We start from the raw sequence: 22,447 nt of genomic DNA on the forward strand, positions 1-22,447 counted from the left end.
TAGGGGGAGGTGTGTATGGGGTCTGATAACTAGGTGGAGGTGTATATGGGGTCTGATAACTAGGTGGATGTGTGTATGGGGTCTGATAACTAGGTGGATGTGTGTAGGGGGTGTGATAACTAGGGGGAGGTGTGTATGGGGTGTGATAACTAGGGGGAGGTTTGTATGGGGCCTGATAACTAGGTGGAGGTGTGTATGGGGTCTGATAACTAGGTGGCGGTGTGTATGGGGTCTGATAACTAGGTGGATGTGTGTATGGGGTCTGATAACTAGGTGGATGTGTGTATGGGGTGTGATAACTAGGTGGAGGTGTGTATGGGGTGTGATAACTAGGAGGAGGTGTGTATGGGGTCTGATAACTAGGTGGAGGTGTGTATGGGGTGTGATAACTAGGTGGAGGTGTGTATGGGGTCTGATAACTAGGTGGATGTGTGTATGGGGTCTGATAACTAGGTGGATGTGTGTATGGGGTGTGATAACTAGGTGGAGGTGTGTATGGGGTGTGATAACTAGGAGGAGGTGTGTATGGGGTCTGATAACTAGGTGGAGGTGTGTATGGGGTCTGATAACTAGGTGGATGTGTGTAGGGGGTGTGATAACTAGGGGGAGGTGTGTATGGGGTCTGATAACTAGGTGGCTGTGTGTATGGGGTGTGATAACTAGGTGGCTGTGTGTATGGGGTCTGATAACTAGGTGGCTGTGTGTATGGGGTGTGATAACTAGGGGGAGGTGTGTATGGGGTCTGATAACTAGGTGGATGTGTGTATGGGGTGTGATAACTAGGGGGAGGTGTGTATGGGGTGTGATAACTAGGTGGAGGTGTGTATGGGGTGTGATAACTAGGTGGAGGTGTGTATGGGGTCTGATAACTAGGTGGCTGTGTGTATGGGGTCTGATAACTAGGTGGATGTGTGTATGGGGTGTGATAACTAGGGGGAGGTGTGTATGGGGCCTGATAACTAGGTGGAGGCGTGTATGGGGTCTGATAACTAGGTGGATGTGTGTATGGGGTGTGATAACTAGGTGGAGGTGTGTATGGGGTCTGATAACTAGGAGGAGGTGTGTAGGGGGTGTGATAACTAGGTGGAGGTGTGTATGGGGTCTGATAACTAGGTGGATGTGTGTATGGGGTCTGATAACTAGGTGGATGTGTGTATGGGGTCTGATAACTAGGTGGATGTGTGTATGGGGTGTGATAACTAGGTGGAGGTGTGTATGGGGTGTGATAACTAGGTGGAGGTGTGTATGGGGTGTTATAACTAGGTGGAGGTGTGTATGGGGTCTGATAACTACAGATGGAGCTGGCCTTATTATTGCTGGCGGAGCGCCAGGACCGTGTCCCTGGCGATCCGCCAGCAATCTGGCGCTCTGGCTGAATGAGACGCTCGTGCGTCTCCCACGCACGAGCGTCTCAATAGCCGGGCGGCGAGGCGGCGCGGCGGGTGCAGTCCTGCCCGTCTCCAGCTTCAGGGAGACGGGCAGGGCTGCGGGGGGCTGCGGGGTGGCGGTGTGGACCGGCGGGGACCCGGGGAAGCCGGCGGGGACCCGGGGAAAGGCACCGTCGGAACGGGACGCGCGTGCACCTCGTGCACGCGCGTCCCCTTCCGACATACAGATGGCGAGGGGCGGGGGATGGCGGGTGGCGAGTCCTCCGCCATCCCCAGCAACGACAAGCCCGGCGCTATCTGTAGGTGGAGGTGTGTATGGGGTGTGATAACTAGGTGGAGGTGTGTATGGGGTCTGATAACTAGGTGGCTGTGTGTATGGGGTCTGATAACTAGGTGGCGGTGTGTATGGGGTCTGATAACTAGGTGGATGTGTGTATGGGGTCTGATAACTAGGTGGCGGTGTGTATGGGGTCTGATAACTAGGTGGATGTGTGTATGGGGTCTGATAACTAGGTGGATGTGTGTATGGGGTGTGATAACTAGGTGGAGGTGTGTATGGGGTCTGATAACTAGGTGGATGTGTGTATGGGGTCTGATAACTAGGTGGATGTGTGTATGGGGTCTGATAACTAGGTGGATGTGTGTATGGGGTGTGATAACTAGGTGGAGGTGTGTATGGGGTGTGATAACTAGGTGGAGGTGTGTATGGGGTGTTATAACTAGGTGGCTGTGTGTATGGGGTGTGATAACTAGGTGGCTGTGTGTATGGGGTCTGATAACTAGGTGGAGGTGTGTATGGGGTGTGATAACTAGGTGGAGGTGTGTATGGGGTCTGATAACTAGGTGGAGGTGTGTATGGGGTGTGATAACTAGGTGGAGGTGTGTATGGGGTCTGATAACTAGGTGGATGTGTGTATGGGGTGTGATAACTAGGTGGAGGTGTGTATGGGGTGTGATAACTAGGTGGAGGTGTGTATGGGGTGTGATAACTAGGTGGCTGTGTGTATGGGGTCTGATAACTAGGTGGAGGTGTGTATGGGGTCTGATAACTAGGTGGAGGTGTGTATGGGGTGTGATAACTAGGTGGAGGTGTGTATGGGGTGTGATAACTAGGTGGCGGTGTGTATGGGTGTGATAACTAGGTGGATGTGTGTATGGGGTGTGATAACTAGGTGGATGTGTGTATGGGGTCTGATAACTAGGTGGCTGTGTGTATGGGGTGTGATAACTAGGTGGAGGTGTGTATGGGTGTGATAACTAGGTGGCTGTGTGTATGGGGTGTGATAACTAGGTGGCTGTGTGTATGGGTGTGATAACTAGGTGGAGGTGTGTATGGGTGTGATAACTAGGTGGCTGTGTGTATGGGGTCTGATAACTAGGTGGCTGTGTGTATGGGGTGTGATAACTAGGTGGAGGTGTGTATGGGGTCTGATAACTAGGTGGCTGTGTGTATGGGGTGTGATAACTAGGTGGAGGTGTGTATGGGGTCTGATAACTAGGTGGCTGTGTGTATGGGGTGTGATAACTAGGTGGAGGTGTGTATGGGGTCTGATAACTAGGAGGAGGTGTGTATGAGGTCTGATAACTAGGTGGATGTGTGTATGGGGTCTGATAACTAGGGGGAGGTGTGTATGGGGTCTGATAACTAGGTGGATGTGTGTATGGGGTCTGATAACTAGGTGGAGGTGTGTATGGGGTCTGATAACTAGGTGGAGGTGTGTATGGGGTCTGATAACTAGGTGGAGGTGTGTATGGGGTGTGATAACTAGGTGGAGGTGTGTATGGGGTCTGATAACTAGGTGGAGGTGTGTATGGGGTGTGATAACTAGGTGGAGGTGTGTATGGGGTGTGATAACTAGGTGGCTGTGTGTATGGGGTCTGATAACTAGGTGGAGGTGTGTATGGGGTCTGATAACTAGGTGGATGTGTGTATGGGGTGTGATAACTAGGTGGAGGTGTGTATGGGGTCTGATAACTAGGAGGAGGTGTGTATGAGGTCTGATAACTAGGTGGATGTGTGTATGGGGTCTGATAACTAGGGGGAGGTGTGTATGGGGTCTGATAACTAGGTGGATGTGTGTATGGGGTCTGATAACTAGGTGGAGGTGTGTATGGGGTCTGATAACTAGGTGGATGTGTGTATGGGGTCTGATAACTAGGTGGAGGTGTGTATGGGGTGTGATAACTAGGTGGAGGTGTGTATGGGGTCTGATAACTAGGTGGAGGTGTGTATGGGGTCTGATAACTAGGTGGAGGTGTGTATGGGGTGTGATAACTAGGTGGCGGTGTGTATGGGGTCTGATAACTAGGTGGAGGTGTGTATGGGGTGTGATAACTAGGTGGAGGTGTGTATGGGGTGTGATAACTAGGTGGATGTGTGTATGGGGTGTGATAACTAGGTGGAGGTGTGTATGGGGTCTGATAACTAGGTGGCTGTGTGTATGGGGTGTGATAACTAGGTGGATGTGTGTATGGGGTCTGATAACTAGGTGGATGTGTGTATGGGGTGTGATAACTAGGTGGAGGTGTGTATGGGGTCTGATAACTAGGTGGAGGTGTGTATGGGGTGTGATAACTAGGTGGAGGTGTGTATGAGGTCTGATAACTAGGTGGATGTGTGTATGGGGTGTGATAACTAGGTGGATGTGTGTATGGGGTCTGATAACTAGGTGGATGTGTGTAGGGGGTGTGATAACTAGGTGGAGGTGTGTATGGGGTGTGATAACTAGGTGGAGGTGTGTATGGGGTGTGATAACTAGGTGGAGGTGTGTATGGGGTGTGATAACTAGGTGGCTGTGTGTATGGGGTGTGATAACTAGGTGGATGTGTGTATGGGGTCTGATAACTAGGTGGAGGTGTGTATGGGGTGTGATAACTAGGTGGAGGTGTGTATGGGGTGTGATAACTAGGTGGAGGTGTGTATGGGGTGTGATAACTAGGTGGCGGTGTGTATGGGGTCTGATAACTAGGTGGATGTGTGTATGGGGTCTGATAACTAGGTGGATGTGTGTATGGGGTGTGATAACTAGGTGGAGGTGTGTATGGACTGTGATAACTAGGAGGAGGTGTGTATGGGGTCTGATAACTAGGTGGAGGTGTGTATGGGGTGTGATAACTAGGTGGAGGTGTGTATGGGGTCTGATAACTAGGTGGATGTGTGTATGGGGTCTGATAACTAGGTGGATGTGTGTATGGGGTGTGATAACTAGGTGGAGGTGTGTATGGGGTGTGATAACTAGGAGGAGGTGTGTATGGGGTCTGATAACTAGGTGGAGGTGTGTATGGGGTCTGATAACTAGGTGGATGTGTGTAGGGGGTGTGATAACTAGGGGGAGGTGTGTATGGGGTGTGATAACTAGGGGGAGGTTTGTATGGGGCCTGATAACTAGGTGGAGGCGTGTATGGGGTCTGATAACTAGGTGGATGTGTGTATGGGGTGTGATAACTAGGTGGAGGTGTGTATGGGGTCTGATAACTAGGAGGAGGTGTGTAGGGGGTGTGATAACTAGGTGGATGTGTGTAGGGGGTGTGATAACTAGGTGGATGTGTGTATGGGGTGTGATAACTAGGTGGAGGTGTGTATGGGGTCTGATAACTAGGTGGATGTGTGTATGGGGTCTGATAACTAGGTGGATGTGTGTATGGGGTCTGATAACTAGGTGGATGTGTGTATGGGGTGTGATAACTAGGTGGAGGTGTGTATGGGGTGTGATAACTAGGTGGAGGTGTGTATGGGGTCTGATAACTAGGTGGAGGTGTGTATGGGGTGTGATAACTAGGTGGAGGTGTGTATGGGGTCTGATAACTAGGTGGAGGTGTGTATGGGGTGTGATAACTAGGTGGAGGTGTGTATGGGGTCTGATAACTAGGTGGATGTGTGTATGGGGTCTGATAACTAGGTGGAGGTGTGTATGGGGTCTGATAACTAGGTGGAGGTGTGTATGGGGTGTGATAACTAGGTGGAGGTGTGTATGGGGTCTGATAACTAGGTGGAGGTGTGTATGGGGTCTGATAACTAGGTGGAGGTGTGTATGGGGTGTGATAACTAGGAGGAGGCGTGTATGAGGTCTGATAACTAGGTGGATGTGTGTATGGGGTCTGATAACTAGGTGGAGGTGTGTATGGGGTGTGATAACTAGGTGGATGTGTGTATGGGGTCTGATAACTAGGTGGATGTGTGTATGGGGTCTGATAACTAGGTGGAGGTGTGTATGGGGTCTGATAACTAGGTGGCTGTGTGTATGGGGTCTGATAACTAGGTGGATGTGTGTAGGGGGTGTGATAACTAGGTGGAGGTGTGTATGGGGTGTGATAACTAGGTGGAGGTGTGTATGGGGTGTGATAACTAGGTGGCTGTGTGTATGGGGTCTGATAACTAGGTGGAGGTGTGTATGGGGTGTGATAACTAGGTGGAGGTGTGTATGGGGTGTGATAACTAGGTGGAGGTGTGTATGGGGTGTGATAACTAGGTGGAGGTGTGTATGGGGTGTGATAACTAGGTGGCTGTGTGTATGGGGTCTGATAACTAGGTGGAGGTGTGTATGGGGTCTGATAACTAGGTGGAGGTGTGTATGGGGTGTGATAACTAGGTGGAGGTGTGTATGGGGTGTGATAACTAGGTGGAGGTGTGTATGGGGTCTGATAACTAGGTGGCTGTGTGTATGGGGTCTGATAACTAGGTGGATGTGTGTATGGGGTGTGATAACTAGGGGGAGGTGTGTATGGGGTGTGATAACTAGGTGGAGGTGTGTATGGGGTGTGATAACTAGGTGGATGTGTGTAGGGGGTGTGATAACTAGGTGGATGTGTGTATGGGGTCTGATAACTAGGTGGAGGTGTGTATGGGGTGTGATAACTAGGTGGAGGTGTGTATGGGGTGTGATAACTAGGTGGAGGTGTGTATGGGGTGTGATAACTAGGTGGAGGTGTGTATGGGGTGTGATAACTAGGTGGCTGTGTGTATGGGGTCTGATAACTAGGTGGAGGTGTGTATGGGGTCTGATAACTAGGTGGAGGTGTGTATGGGGTGTGATAACTAGGTGGAGGTGTGTATGGGGTGTGATAACTAGGTGGCTGTGTGTATGGGGTCTGATAACTAGGTGGAGGTGTGTATGGGGTCTGATAACTAGGTGGAGGTGTGTATGGGGTGTGATAACTAGGTGGAGGTGTGTATGGGGTCTGATAACTAGGTGGAGGTGTGTATGGGGTCTGATAACTAGGTGGAGGTGTGTATGGGGTCTGATAACTAGGTGGCGGTGTGTGTATGGGGTCTGATAACTAGGTGGAGGTGTGTATGGGGTGTGATAACTAGGTGGAGGTGTGTATGGGGTGTGATAACTAGGTGGAGGTGTGTATGGGGTCTGATAACTAGGTGGAGGTGTGTATGGGGTCTGATAACTAGGTGGAGGTGTGTATGGGGTCTGATAACTAGGTGGATGTGTGTATGGGGTCTGATAACTAGGTGGAGGTGTGTATGGGGTCTGATAACTAGGTGGAGGTGTGTATGGGGTCTGATAACTAGGTGGCTGTGTGTAGGGGGTGTTATAACTAGGTGGCTGTGTGTATGGGGTGTGATAACTAGGTGGAGGTGTGTATGGGGTGTGATAACTAGGTGGCGGTGTGTATGGGGTCTGATAACTAGGTGGAGGTGTGTATGGGGTCTGATAACTAGGTGGAGGTGTGTATGGGGTGTGATAACTAGGTGGAGGTGTGTATGGGGTGTGATAACTAGGTGGAGGTGTGTATGGGGTGTGATAACTAGGTGGAGGTGTGTATGGGGTGTGATAACTAGGTGGCTGTGTGTATGGGGTCTGATAACTAGGTGGATGTGTGTATGGGGTGTGATAACTAGGGGGAGGTTTGTATGGGGCCTGATAACTAGGTGGAGGTGTGTATGGGGTCTGATAACTAGGTGGAGGTGTGTATGGGGTCTGATAACTAGGTGGAGGTGTGTATGGGGTCTGATAACTAGGTGGCGGTGTGTGTATGGGGTCTGATAACTAGGTGGAGGTGTGTATGGGGTGTGATAACTAGGTGGAGGTGTGTATGGGGTCTGATAACTAGGTGGATGTGTGTATGGGGTCTGATAACTAGGTGGAGGTGTGTATGGGGTGTGATAACTAGGTGGAGGTGTGTATGGGGTGTGATAACTAGGTGGCGGTGTGTATGGGGTCTAATAACTAGGTGGAGGTGTGTATGGGGTCTGATAACTAGGTGGAGGTGTGTATGGGGTGTGATAACTAGGTGGAGGTGTGTATGGGGTGTGATAACTAGGTGGAGGTGTGTATGGGGTGTGATAACTAGGTGGAGGTGTGTATGGGGTGTGATAACTAGGTGGCTGTGTGTATGGGGTGTGATAACTAGGTGGAGGTGTGTATGGGGTGTGATAACTAGGTGGCGGTGTGTATGGGGTCTGATAACTAGGTGGAGGTGTGTATGGGGTCTGATAACTAGGTGGAGGTGTGTATGGGGTGTGATAACTAGGTGGAGGTGTGCATGGGGTCTGATAACTAGGTGGAGGTGTGTATGGGGCCTGATAACTAGGTGGAGGTGTGTATGGGGTCTGATAACTAGGTGGAGGTGTGTATGGGGTGTGATAACTAGGTGGATGTGTGTATGGGGTGTGATAACTAGGTGGAGGTGTGTATGGGGTCTGATAACTAGGTGGATGTGTGTATGGGGTCTGATAACTAGGTGGAGGTGTGTATGGGGTCTGATAACTAGGTGGCTGTGTGTATGGGGTCTGATAACTAGGTGGAGGTGTGTATGGGGTCTGATAACTAGGTGGATGTGTGTATGGGGCCTGATAACTAGGTGGATGTGTGTATGGGGTCTGATAACTAGGTGGAGGTGTGTATGGGGTGTGATAACTAGGTGGAGGTGTGTATGGGGTCTGATAACTAGGTGGAGGTGTGTATGGGGTGTGATAACTAGGTGGAGGTGTGTATGGGGTCTGATAACTAGGTGGCTGTGTGTATGGGGTGTGATAACTAGGTGGAGGTGTGTATGGGGTGTGATAACTAGGTGGCTGTGTGTATGGGGTCTGATAACTAGGTGGCTGTGTGTATGGGGTGTGATAACTAGGTGGAGGTGTGTATGGGGTCTGATAACTAGGTGGATGTGTGTATGGGGCCTGATAACTAGGTGGATGTGTGTATGGGGTCTGATAACTAGGTGGAGGTGTGTATGGGGTGTGATAACTAGGTGGAGGTGTGTATGGGGTCTGATAACTAGGTGGAGGTGTGTATGGGGTGTGATAACTAGGTGGAGGTGTGTATGGGGTCTGATAACTAGGTGGCTGTGTGTATGGGGTGTGATAACTAGGTGGAGGTGTGTATGGGGTGTGATAACTAGGTGGCTGTGTGTATGGGGTCTGATAACTATGTGGATGTGTGTATGGGGTCTGATAACTAGGTGGAGGTGTGTATGGGGTGTGATAACTAGGTGGAGGTGTGTATGGGGTGTGATAACTAGGTGGAGGTGTGTATGGGGTCTGATAACTAGGTGGCTGTGTGTATGGGGTCTGATAACTAGGTGGATGTGTGTATGGGGTGTGATAACTAGGGGGAGGTTTGTATGGGGCCTGATAACTAGGTGGAGGTGTGTATGGGGTCTGATAACTAGGTGGAGGTGTGTATGGGGTCTGATAACTAGGTGGAGGTGTGTATGGGGTCTGATAACTAGGTGGATGTGTGTATGGGGTGTGATAACTAGGAGGAGGTGTGTATGGGGTCTGATAACTAGGTGGCTGTGTGTATGGGGTCTGATAACTAGGTGGATGTGTGTATGGGGTGTGATAACTAGGGGGAGGTTTGTATGGGGCCTGATAACTAGGTGGAGGTGTGTATGGGGCCTGATAACTAGGTGGAGGTGTGTATGGGGTCTGATAACTAGGTGGCTGTGTGTATGGGGTCTGATAACTAGGTGGCTGTGTGTATGGGGTGTGATAACTAGGTGGCTGTGTGTATGGGGTGTGATAACTAGGTGGAGGTGTGTATGGGGTGTGATTACTAGGTGGAGGTGTGTATGGGGTCTGATAACTAGGTGGATGTGTGTATGGGGTCTGATAACTAGGTGGAGGTGTGTATGGGGTGTGATAACTAGGTGGAGGTGTGTATGGGGTGTGATAACTAGGTGGAGGTGTGTATGGGGTCTGATAACTAGGTGGAGGTGTGTATGGGGTGTGATAACTAGGGGGAGGTTTGTATGGGGCCTGATAACTAGGTGGAGGTGTGTATGGGGTCTGATAACTAGGTGGAGGTGTGTATGGGGTCTGATAACTAGGTGGATGTGTGTATGGGGTCTGATAACTAGGTGGAGGTGTGTATGGGGTGTGATAACTAGGTGGAGGTGTGTATGGGGTGTGATAACTAGGTGGAGGTGTGTATGGGGTCTGATAACTAGGTGGAGGTGTGTATGGGGTGTGATAACTAGGTGGCGGTGTGTATGGGGTGTGATAACTAGGTGGATGTGTGTATGGGGTCTGATAACTAGGTGGAGGTGTGTATGGGGTGTGATAACTAGGTGGATGTGTGTATGGGGTGTGATAACTAGGTGGAGGTGTGTATGGGGTGTGATAACTAGGTGGAGGTGTGTATGGGGTCTGATCACTAGGTGGAGGTGTGTATGGGGTCTGATAACTAGGTGGCGGTGTGTATGGGGTGTGATAACTAGGAGGAGGTGTGTATGGGGTGTGATAACTAGGTTGCTGTGTGTATGGGGTCTGATAACTAGGTGGCTGTGTGTATGGGGTCTGATAACTAGGTGGAGGTGTGTATGGGGTCTGATAACTAGGTGGCTGTGTGTATGGGGTGTGATAACTAGGTGGCTGTGTGTATGGGGTCTGATAACTAGGAGGAGGTGTGTATGGGGTCTGATAACTAGGTGGCGGTGTGTATGGGGTCTGATAACTAGGTGGCGGTGTGTGTATGGGGTCTGATAACTAGGTGGAGGTGTGTATGGGGTGTGATAACTAGGTGGAGGTGTGTATGGGGTGTGATAACTAGGTGGAGGTGTGTATGGGGTCTGATAACTAGGTGGAGGTGTGTATGGGGTGTGATAACTAGGGGGAGGTTTGTATGGGGCCTGATAACTAGGTGGAGGTGTGTATGGGGTCTGATAACTAGGTGGAGGTGTGTATGGGGTCTGATAACTAGGTGGATGTGTGTATGGGGTCTGATAACTAGGTGGAGGTGTGTATGGGGTGTGATAACTAGGTGGAGGTGTGTATGGGGTGTGATAACTAGGTGGAGGTGTGTATGGGGTGTGATAACTAGGTGGAGGTGTGTATGGGGTCTGATAACTAGGTGGAGGTGTGTATGGGGTGTGATAACTAGGTGGCTGTGTGTATGGGGTGTGATAACTAGGTGGAGGTGTGTATGGGGTCTGATAACTAGGTGGCGGTGTGTATGGGGTGTGATAACTAGGTGGAGGTGTGTATGGGGTGTGATAACTAGGTGGATGTGTGTATGGGGTCTGATAACTAGGAGGAGGTGTGTATGGGGTGTGATAACTAGGTGGCGGTGTGTGTATGGGGTGTGATAACTAGGTGGAGGTGTGTATGGGGTCTGATAACTAGGTGGAGGTGTGTATGGGGTGTGATAACTAGGTGGCTGTGTGTATGGGGTGTGATAACTAGGTGGAGGTGTGTATGGGGTGTGATAACTAGGAGGAGGTGTGTATGGGGTGTGATAACTAGGTGGCTGTGTGTATGGGGTCTGATAACTAGGTGGCTGTGTGTATGGGGTCTGATAACTAGGTGGCAGTGTGTATGGGGTGTGATAACTAGGTGGCGGTGTGTGTATGGGGTGTGATAACTAGGTGGAGGTGTGTATGGGGTGTGATAACTGGGTGGATGTGTGTATGGGGTGTGATAACTGGGTGGCTGTGTGTATGGGGTGTGATAACTAGGTGGAGGTGTGTATGGGGTGTGATAACTAGGTGGAGGTGTGTATGGGGACTGATAACTGGGTGGAGGTGTGTATGGGGTGTGATAACTAGGTGGAGGTGTGTATGGGGTGTGATAACTAGGTGGAGGTGTGTATGGGGTGTGATAACTAGGTGGCTGTGTGTATGAGGTCTGATAACTAGGTGGATGTGTGTATGGGGTCTGATAACTAGGTGGAGGTGTGTATGGGGTGTGATAACTAGGAGGAGGTGTGTATGGGGTGTGATAACTAGGTGGCTGTGTGTATGGGGTCTGATAACTAGGTGGCTGTGTGTATGGGGTCTGATAACTAGGTGGCGGTGTGTATGGGGTGTGATAACTAGGTGGCGGTGTGTGTATGGGGTCTGATAACTAGGTGGAGGTGTGTATGGGGTGTGATAACTAGGTGGCGGTGTGTGTATGGGGTGTGATAACTGGGTGGATGTGTGTATGGGGTGTGATAACTAGGTGGCTGTGTGTATGGGGTGTGATAACTAGGTGGAGGTGTGTATGGGGACTGATAACTGGGTGGAGGTGTGTATGGGGTGTGATAACTAGGTGGAGGTGTGTATGGGGTGTGATAACTAGGTGGAGGTGTGTATGGGGTGTGATAACTAGGTGGCTGTGTGTATGAGGTCTGATAACTAGGTGGATGTGTGTATGGGGTGTGATAACTAGGTGGAGGTGTGTATGGGGTGTGATAACTAGGTGGCTGTGTGTATGGGGTCTGATAACTAGGTGGCTGTGTGTATGGGGTGTGATAACTAGGTGGCGGTGTGTATGGGGTGTGATAACTAGGTGGCGGTGTGTGTATGGGGTCTGATAACTAGGAGGAGGTGTGTATGGGGTCTGATAACTAGGTGGAGGTGTGTATGGGGTCTGATAACTAGGTGGATGTGTGTATGGGGTGTGATAACTAGGTGGCTGTGTGTATGGGGTGTGATAACTGGGTGGCGGTGTGTATGGGGTCTGATAACTAGGTGGAGGTGTGTATGGGGTGTGATAACTAGGTGGAGGTGTGTATGGGGTGTGATAACTAGGTGGCTGTGTGTATGGGGTCTGATAACTAGGTGGAGGTGTGTATGGGGTGTAATAACTAGGTGGCTGTGTGTATGGGGTGTGATAACTAGGTGGATGTGTGTATGGGGTGTGATAACTAGGTGGAGGTGTGTATGGGGTCTGATAACTAGGTGGAGGTGTGTATGGGGTCTGATAACTAGGTGGAGGTGTGTATGGGGTCTGATAACTAGGTGGCTGTGTGTATGGGGTGTGATAACTAGGTGGAGGTGTGTATGGGGTGTGATAACTAGGTGGAGGTGTGTATGGGGTCTGATAACTAGGTGGAGGTGTGTATGGGGTCTGATAACTAGGTGGAGGTGTGTATGGGGTCTGATAACTAGGTGGAGGTGTGTATGGGGTGTGATAACTAGGTGGAGGTGTGTATGGGGTGTGATAACTAGGTGGATGTGTGTATGGGGTCTGATAACTAGGTGGAGGTGTGTATGGGGTGTGATAACTAGGTGGAGGTGTGTATGGGGTGTGATAACTAGGTGGCTGTGTGTATGAGGTCTGATAACTAGGTGGATGTGTGTATGGGGTCTGATAACTAGGTGGAGGTGTGTATGGGGTGTGATAACTAGGTGGAGGTGTGTATGGGGTCTGATAACTAGGTGGAGGTGTGTATGGGGTGTGATAACTAGGTGGCTGTGTGTATGGGGTGTGATAACTAGGTGGCTGTGTGTATGGGGTCTGATAACTAGGGGGAGGTGTGTATGGGGTGTGATAACTAGGTGGCTGTGTGTATGGGGTGTGATAACTAGGTGGCTGTGTGTATGGGGTGTGATAACTAGGTGGAGGTGTGTATGGGGTGTGATAACTAGGTGGAGGTGTGTATGGGGTGTGATAACTAGGTGGCTGTGTGTATGGGGTGTGATAACTAGGTGGCTGTGTGTATGAGGTCTGATAACTAGGTGGATGTGTGTATGGGGTCTGATAACTAGGTGGCGGTGTGTGTATGGGGTCTGATAACTAGGTGGAGGTGTGTATGGGGTGTGATTACTAGGTGGAGGTGTGTATGGGGTCTGATAACTAGGTGGCTGTGTGTATGGGGTGTGATAACTAGGTGGCGGTGTGTATGGGGTGTGATAACTAGGTGGAGGTGTGTATGGGGTGTGATAACTAGGTGGAGGTGTGTATGGGGTGTGATAACTAGGTGGAGGTGTGTATGGGGTCTGATAACTAGGTGGCTGTGTGTATGGGGTCTGATAACTAGGTGGAGGTGTGTATGGGGTCTGATAACTAGGTGGCTGTGTGTATGGGGTGTGATAACTAGGTGGCGGTGTGTATGGGGTGTGATAACTAGGTGGCTGTGTGTATGGGGTGTGATAACTAGGTGGCGGTGTGTATGGGGTGTGATAACTAGGTGGAGGTGTATATGGGGTGTGATAACTAGGTGGCGGTGTGTATGGGGTGTGATAACTAGGTGGAGGTGTGTATGGGGTGTGATAACTAGGTGGAGGTGTATATGGGGTGTGATAACTAGGTGGCGGTGTGTATGGGGTGTGATAACTAGGTGGCGGTGTGTATGGGGTGTGATAACTAGGTGGAGGTGTGTATGGGGTGTGATAACTAGGTGGCGGTGTGTGTATGGGGTGTGATAACTAGGTGGCGGTGTGTGTATGGGGTGTGATAACTAGGTGGCTGTGTGTATGGGGTCTGATAACTAGGTGGCGGTGTGTATGGGGTGTGATAACTAGGTGGAGGTGTATATGGGGTGTGATAACTAGGTGGCGGTGTGTATGGGGTGTGATAACTAGGTGGCGGTGTGTATGGGGTGTGATAACTAGGTGGCTGTGTGTATGGGGTGTGATAACTAGGTGGCGGTGTGTGTATGGGGTGTGATAACTAGGTGGCTGTGTGTATGGGGTCTGATAACTAGGTGGAGGTGTGTATGGGGTGTGATAACTAGGTGGCTGTGTGTATGGGGTGTGATAACTAGGTGGCGGTGTGTGTATGGGGTGTGATAACTAGGTGGCTGTGTGTATGGGGTCTGATAAGAGGGGTTATGGCATCTGTTGATGAGTTGCGTGTATGGATTCCTCTATTTGGGAGGAGGTATACAGTATACAGTACTAGTAAGAGGGGTTATGGCATCTGTTGATGAGTTGCGTGTATGGATTCCTCTATCTGGGAGGAGGTATACAGTGTACATGTAATATTGTCATTTGTCTACAGCTGATGTGTGAACTTGGAAACAACACCATTAATGGGATCTATGAGGCTCGAATCGAAGAAATGAACATAAAGATACCAACATCCTCCAGCACACGGTGATGTCATTAATCCTAGGACTCAGCAATGAATCAATGACCAGAGCCGTCACTAGCCCAAATGACGCACTAGGCAAGATCTTGGCTGGTGCCCCCTAGCACCGCCACTAGTTCCGCCTCTGACCCTGCAGCCCTTCCATCACTGGGCCCTTCCGTCAGACTTTGGCCTGGGTAATTTGTACCCTCTACCCCTTTCTCTCGGCACCCCTGATAATACCACACAGTAATGCCCCTTACACATGACACACATTATTAATGTCCTTATAAACATAATGCCCCTTACACATCATGCCAACCTTTATTAATGCCCTTCATACACATAATGCCTGTTACACATATGTTGCACATTATTAATGCCCTTATACACATGACACACATAATGCCTGTTACACATATGTCGCATATTATTAATGCCCTTATACACATGACACACATAATGCCCCTTACACATATGCCGAACACTATTAATGCCCTTATACACATGACACACGTAATGGCTGTTACACATATGTTGCACATTATTAATGCCCTTATACACATGACACACATAATGCCCCTTACACATATGTCGCACATTATTAATGCCCTTATATACATGACACACATAATGCCTGTTACACATGACACACATAATGCCCCTTACACATATGTTGCACATTATTAATGTCCTTATACCCATGACACACATAATGCCTGTTACACATATGTTGCACATTATTAATGCCCTTATACACATGACACACATAATGCCCCTTACACATATGTCGCACATTATTAATGCCCTTATACACATGACACACATAATGCCCCTTACACATATGTCGCACATTATTAATGCCCTTATATACATGACACACATAATGCCTGTTACACATGACACACATAATGCCCCTTACACATATGTTGCACATTATTAATGCCCTTATACACATGACACACATAATGCCCCTTACACATATGTTGCACATTATTAATGCCCTTATACCCATGACACACATAATGCCTGTTACACATCTGTCACGCATTATTAATGTCCTTATACCCATGACACACATAATGCCTGTTACACATATGTCGCACATTATTAATGCCCTTATACACATGACACACATAATGCCTGTTACCCATATGTCGCACATTATTAATGCCCTTATACACATGACACACGTAATGGCTGTTACACATATGTTGCACATTATTAATGCCCTTATACACATGACACACATAATGCCTGTTACACATATGTTGCACATTATTAATGCCCTTATACACATGACACACATAATGCCTGTTACACATATGTCGCACATTATTAATGCATTTATACATGACACACATAATGCCCCTTACACATATGTTGCACACTATTGCACAACCCACCCACCCGCAGACAGCACTCGCACGGCCGCTAACACTGTGACCTCTGCCTCTGCTTGGATACAGATGTTTCCTCATACACCTTGCCTCAATAGGCCATGCAGCTCCTGGCCAGTTCTGCTAACGTTGGGTGCCTTTTTTTTTCTGAAAATTCATCTTATTTGCATTGTTATGACCAGGACACACAAGGAACTTCCGATGATAAATATGATATGCAGCATGCCTATATTCTGTGTATGACTGTGACTGTACCTGCATACGGAATGCTATGTTACAGTGATTTCCATGAATACACTATTTCATATGCAGATACAGCCTCATTCACACACAGAATATAGGCATGCTGCATATCATTTTAATCAGCAGAAGCTGATGATGCCCCTTAGGCATTCCAATGTGCTAGGTGCTCCATTACCTTCTATTGTAACAAGCCCTCGGGTACAGATCACCTGGGGACATATCCTGGACAGAGATCATGTGACATCAGCCACCTGCCCCAAGCAGGCATGGGCACGCCCATAAAACGTGTGGCGGACCCCAGCGACCGCCCCCTGCCTGCCCGTCATTGAGCGAACGCCCCGCTGAAGGTGTTCTTACCATTGGCCGGGGGGAGCACAGGGAACAGGTCTGAATCGCCCCATAGGTTCCTTAATCTATTACTTGAGAAGATGATTAAAGATAGTGGATACAGACCCCATGGAGAGCCGCCGTATTCCTCCAGTGCAGGGGCCACTTCTATACATTACAGCTGAAGTTGCTCTGGCAAAGGGCCCTGGCCAGGGAGATACTTATATAGGGTGCCCTGGCTGCTGATAGGTTGGTAGTCATGAGCTGGGAGTCAGATCAGAGATTGATAGATCACTGGGAAGATGGAGGCACCCGTGTACCAGCTACTGCATGTGGCTGCAGTGACACGGCTTGCCGATAGGCATGTAACTGTCTCAGAGATAAACCCATAGAACATACTACATATGTGTGCAGGAATTGGCATGTGCGTCCCATGTATCAGACCTGTGTGAGGTCCCTTATATGTTCCCTGTTATATTATTACACAGAAGCGAGAAGGAGATTTGGATTCGGGCTAAATATGTGGAGAAGAAATTTATCAGCAAATTGCCCCAGACCGCACTACGCCCATCCCCACATGGTAACCAGCGGCCTCAGCCAGCAGTCCCCCCAGAGAGTCAGACACTGGGGAACAGGCCAGTAAGTGGACCCGGCAGATGGCCGACCAGCAGCCCCAGCAGGCAGATGGAGAACAACTGGCTGGAAGGTAGAAAGAGCAGCACTGAGACTGAAGCAAAAGGCAACCGGCCTGTGGGACGACTGAAACCAAAACCTGTGCTCCGGCCTAAGCCTGGGACTGCCCCCGCACCCCCTGGTGGTAAGTAGGTGTACTGCAGAATATACTGTATTATTTCCTCTGGCTGTCAGGACTCAGGGCAGGAATGTGGGCTCTTGGCACTCAGGGCAGGAATGGGGCTCTTGGCACTCAGGGCAGGAATGGGGCTCTTGGCACTCAGGGCAGGAATGTGGCTCTTGGCACTCAGGGCAGGAATGGGGCTCTTGGCACTCAGGGCAGGAATGGGGCTCTTGGCACTCAGGGCAGGAATGTGGCTCTTGGCACTCAGGGCAGGAATGTGGCTCTTGGCACTCAGGGCAGGAATGTGGCTCCTGGCACTCAGGGCAGGAATGTGGCTCTTGGCACTCAGGGCAGGAATGTGGCTCTTGGCACTCAGGGCAGGAATGTGGCTCTTGGCACTCAGGGCAGGAATGTGGCTCTTGGCACTCAGGGCAGGAATGTGGCTCTTGGCACTCAGGGCAGGAATGTGGCTCTTGGCACTCAGGGCAGGAATGTGGCTCCTGGCACTCAGGGCAGGAATGTGGCTCTTGGCACTCAGGGCAGGAATGTGGCTCTTGGCACTCAGGGCAGGAATGTGGCTCTTGGCACTCAGGGCAGGAATGTGGCTCTTGGCACTCAGGGCAGGAATGTGGCTCTTGGCACTCAGGGCAGGAATGGGGCTCTTGGCACTCAGGGCAGGAATGTGGCTCTTGGCACTCAGGGCAGGAATGTGGCTCTTGGCACTCAGGGCAGGAATGTGGCTCTTGGCACTCTGGTACTGTCGGGTAATTGTGACCTGATTGTACAGCTGTGAATTCGCACACGGCCCGTAGTACTCCTGTGTGAAGCTCTCCTGTAATACAATCCTGCTACTGGCCATACACAAAGTAATTGACAGGAAGCTGAGATTTGTGGGTGTCACGCGGCTGTTTTCTGGGAGTGTCAGGAAAAGTGCAGGCATGCCCAGGTGTAAGAAGGAAGGTGTGCGACATCGGCTCCAGCCCCGATCAGCCTGATTCTATCACACAGACTTGGAACATTAATGCTGTGTACACACGGGTCTATATGATTGCTGGGGATATATTGCTATATATCAAGACCAAGCATCATCATCTTCTGCAATAATATATTGGAATATTGACTTTGTACTTTCATATCTGCCATATATATTTCATGCCATCAGTATCATTGTCTTGCAATACCTTTATTAAATCTATTTTATATTACTTGTTTCACTCCATTCTGTCGTGGATGGAACCCCTTACGTTAAAGCACCCAGCCTACGTTACTCTGCAGCTGGTGCTTCTAAAAGTGTGACACTGGATTAATAAGAGAGCACCAATGTTGGAAACAGTTAGAAACTTGGTAATGAAAACAATGTATTTTGAGAAACAATGTATTTTATTGGATACTGGAGAGGGAGGCTGGCGGTTACTTTATTAAGGGCTTAGATCAGCGGTTTCAGAGGAATTTTTTACAGCCATTTGAAAAAAATGCAATTGGTTTTCGGATAAAGGGGGTTATTTTGGTTCACTCTGACAAATTCCTTCTTGGATGGACAAAACCATGTGCACTGCAGGTGGGGCAGATGTAACTTGTGCAGAGAGAATTAGATTTGGGTGGGGTTTTACTTCAAAGTGAGATCTATATTGCAGTGTAAAAATAAAGCAGTCAGTATTTACCCTGCACAGAAACATAATAACTCACCCAAATCTAATTCTCTCTGCACATGTTACATCTGCCCCACCTGCAGTGCACATGGTTTTGTCCATCCAAGAAGGAATTTGTAAGAGAGTTAACCAAAATAACCCCCAAAGTGAGAAATGTGGTTTAAAATAGGAAATATGCAGTTGGTGAGAGAGCGAAACAGAATATGAGAAAATGTCCTAAAAATGTTAAAAGAGCAAACTCCTAATATCTTTATCTTTCCTTACGTGTTTGTTAAGTGAAGTTAGTGCTTGTAAGTATAGTTAAGACAAGAAGAAAGAGAATAAATATTATTAACGTGACATTAAGGAGATAGAGGGATTTATTGGTCAATACATGGAAAATGTAATAATGCAGATACATAAGTAACTATACTATAGAAGTGATGTACATAATTGTTTGTTATATGTGTGGAAAATACTGAATAAAAAATTATATTAAAAAAAAAAGAGTGAGGAGAGGTGGGAGGCGTAAGAGAGAAGGAAAGGTGGTGGTTTAAGAGAGAAGGAGAGAGGTGGGAGATGTAAGAGATGGGGAAGAGGTGGGAAGTGTAAGAAAGAGGGAGGAGAGAGGTGTAAAAGAGGGAGGAGAGGTGGGAGATGTAAGAGATGGGGAAGAGGTGGGAAGTGTAAGAAAGAGGGAGGAGAGAGGTGTAAAAGAGGGAGGAGAGGTGGGAGGCGTAAGAGAGAAGGACAAGAGAGGTATAAGAGAGAAGAGAAGAGAGGTGGGAGGTGTAAGAGAAGGAGGAGAGGTGGGAGGTTAGAGAGAAGCAGGAGAGGTGGGAAGTGTAATAGAAAGGAGAAGAGAGGTGGGAGGCGTAAGAGGAGGAGAGGTGGAAGGTATAAGAGAAGCAGAAGAGAGGTGGGAGGTGTAAGAGGAGGAGAAGAAGAGAGGTGGGAGGTGTAAGAGAGGAGGAGAAGAGAGATGTGAGGTGTAAGAGGTGGAGAAGAGAGATGGGAGGTGTAAGAGAGAAGGAGGAGAGGTGGGAGGTGTAAGAGAATTAGAAGAGAGGTGGGAGGCGTAAGAGGAGGAGAGGTGGAAGGTATAAGAGGAGAAGAGAGGTGGGAGGTGTAAGAGAGGAGTAGAAGTGAGGTGGGAGGTGTAAGAGAGGAGGAGAAGAAGAAGAAGAGAGGTGGGAGGAAAAGGAGAGAGGTGGGAGGTGTAAGAGAGGAGAAGAAGAGAGGTGGGAGGAAAAGGAGAGAGGTGGGAGGTGTAAGAGAGGAGGAGAAGAAGAGTGGTGGGAGGAGAAGGAGAGAGGTGGGAGGTGTAAGAAAGGAGAAGGAGATGTGGGATGTGTAAGAGAGGAGCAGAAGGAGAGAGGTGGGAGGTGTAAGAGAGGAGGAGAAGAAGGAGAGAGGTGGGAGGAGAAGGAGAGAGGTGGGAGGTGTAAGAGAGGAGGAGAAGGAGAGAGGTGGGAGGTGTAAGAAAGGAGAAGGAGATGTGGGATGTGTAAGAGAGGAGCAGAAGGAGAGAGGTGGGAGGTGTAAGAGAGGAGTAAAAGTGAGGTGTGAGGTGTAAGAGAGGAGCAGAAGGAGAGAGGGGGGAGGTGTAAGAGAGGAGGAGAAGTGAGGTGGGATGTGTAAGAGAGGAGCAGAAGGAGAGAGGTGGGAGGTGTAAGAGAGGAGGAGAAGTGAGGTGGGAGGTGTAAGAGAGGAGCAGAAGGAGAGAGGTGGGAGGTGTAAGAGAGGAGGAGAAGAAGAAGAGAGGTCGGAGGCATACGATGAAGGGGACAATCTATCAGAAGATATGTCCCCAGTTAGATGCCTCCTTCCTGTGGGATCCCAGGTCCCTGCAGTGGTCGCTGGGAATTGGGTGCAAATATCCCCAGGATCCATTGGTGTTGCGCTAATTGATTAATGGTGAGTGTGGCATTATCTGAGTGTGGTTTCCTCTGTACGCAGGGATCAGTGATCTTCCACAACTTCATCCCGGCGCCCTCTTATACCGAGCTGCAGAACACCGTTATCTACCCACCATGGCAGATGCCCTGGCGCATGGCGCAGATGTCAACTGGGTGCGCAGTGATGAGGACGGACGGACGCCGCTGATCCAAGCTGTGCTTTCTGTAAGTCCACACCTGTCAGAGCGCTCTGTGCGGCACCCACTGTGTCTCAGGTGGGTGTGTCTTACCTGTGATCAGCTGTTCTACCAATCTCTGTGACATGTTATATATACAGTATACACACATACATATCAGCTGAGTAGCGGCTCGGCAATTCCCGCCAGACTCGGATCCCAAAGCGAGGCCGAACGGCGCCTTCCCGCCGTCGGATTCTCGCGAGACCTGGATTCCATATAAGCCGCCGAGCCCGCGGTTCGTCGCCATTATCTGGGATCCAGAGACGGGGAAACAGCTCCGCTGGGGTGCTCACTGCTCAGTGCAAAGTCAAACAAGTTTGGGCAGCTCTGAGCCATAGTGGGCAGCTTTAGTGCAGCATTACAGTGAGCAGCTTTAGTGCAGCATTACAGTGGGCAGCTTTAGTGCAGCATTACAGTGAGCAGCTTTAGTGCAGCATTACAGTGGGCAGCTTTAGTGCAGCATTACAGTGGGCAGCTTTAGTGCAGCATTACAGTGGGCAGCTTTAGTGCAGCATTACAGTGGGCAGCTTTAGTGCAGCATTACAGTGGGCAGCTTTAGTGCAGCATTACAGTGGGCAGCTTTGTTTCATAGGCACTTTAGGCAGTGGCCACAGGTTTTAATTGTATTTAGGTTTAGTAGCACCACCAGCAGTATTATAAGTGTATAACTCCACATAACCCAGTGTGTGTAGTGCACTGCATACTGTACATCCACTGTGTGTAGTATATGCCGATACTGTGACTGCCGTCTATAGCTCCGTACCTCATCTGTTTATACATTACTGTGACTGCTGGTACCCCATCTGTTTATACGTTACTGTGACTGCTGGTACCCCATCTGTTTATTCGGTACTGTGACTACTGTCCGCAGCTCCGTACCTCATCTGTTTATACATTACTGTGACTGCTGGTACCCCATCTGTTTATACGGTACTGTGACTACTGTCCGCAGCTCCGTACCTTATCTGTTTATACGGTACTGTGACTGCTGGTACCTCATCTGTTTATATGTTATTGTGACTGCTGGTACCCCATCTGTTTATACGGTACTGTGACTGCTGGTACCCCATCTGTTTATACGGTACTGTGACTGCTGTCCGCAGCTCCGTACCTCATCTGTTTATATGTTACTGTGACTGCTGGTACCCCATCTGTTTATAGGGTACTGTGACTACTGTCCGCAGCTCTGTACCTCATCTGTTTATATGTTACTGTGACTGCTGGTACCCCATCTGTTTATACGGTACTGTGACTGCTGGTACCTCATCTGTTTATATGTTACTGTGACTGCTGGTACCCC

The 22,447-nt window shown here is 49.3% G+C and overlaps 1 protein-coding gene across 1 annotated transcript in view; it reads left to right on the top strand.

The window, feature by feature from the left end:
- Positions 1 to 22,447, top strand: part of ACAP1 (ArfGAP with coiled-coil, ankyrin repeat and PH domains 1) — a 273,447-nt gene that overhangs the window by 158,508 nt on the left and 92,492 nt on the right. Inside the window, exons 16-18 of the mRNA XM_083185916.1 lie at positions 14,548 to 14,642; positions 17,075 to 17,403; positions 20,970 to 21,133. Coding sequence (XP_083042042.1) covers positions 14,548 to 14,642; positions 17,075 to 17,403; positions 20,970 to 21,133 — 588 coding nt within the window. The remainder of the gene's footprint in view (positions 1 to 14,547; positions 14,643 to 17,074; positions 17,404 to 20,969; positions 21,134 to 22,447) is intronic.

Source organism: Crinia signifera, chromosome 4 (genome assembly GCF_055691185.1).
Source record: "Crinia signifera chromosome 4, ASM5569118v1, whole genome shotgun sequence".
Taxonomy (NCBI): Eukaryota; Metazoa; Chordata; class Amphibia; order Anura; family Myobatrachidae; genus Crinia; species Crinia signifera.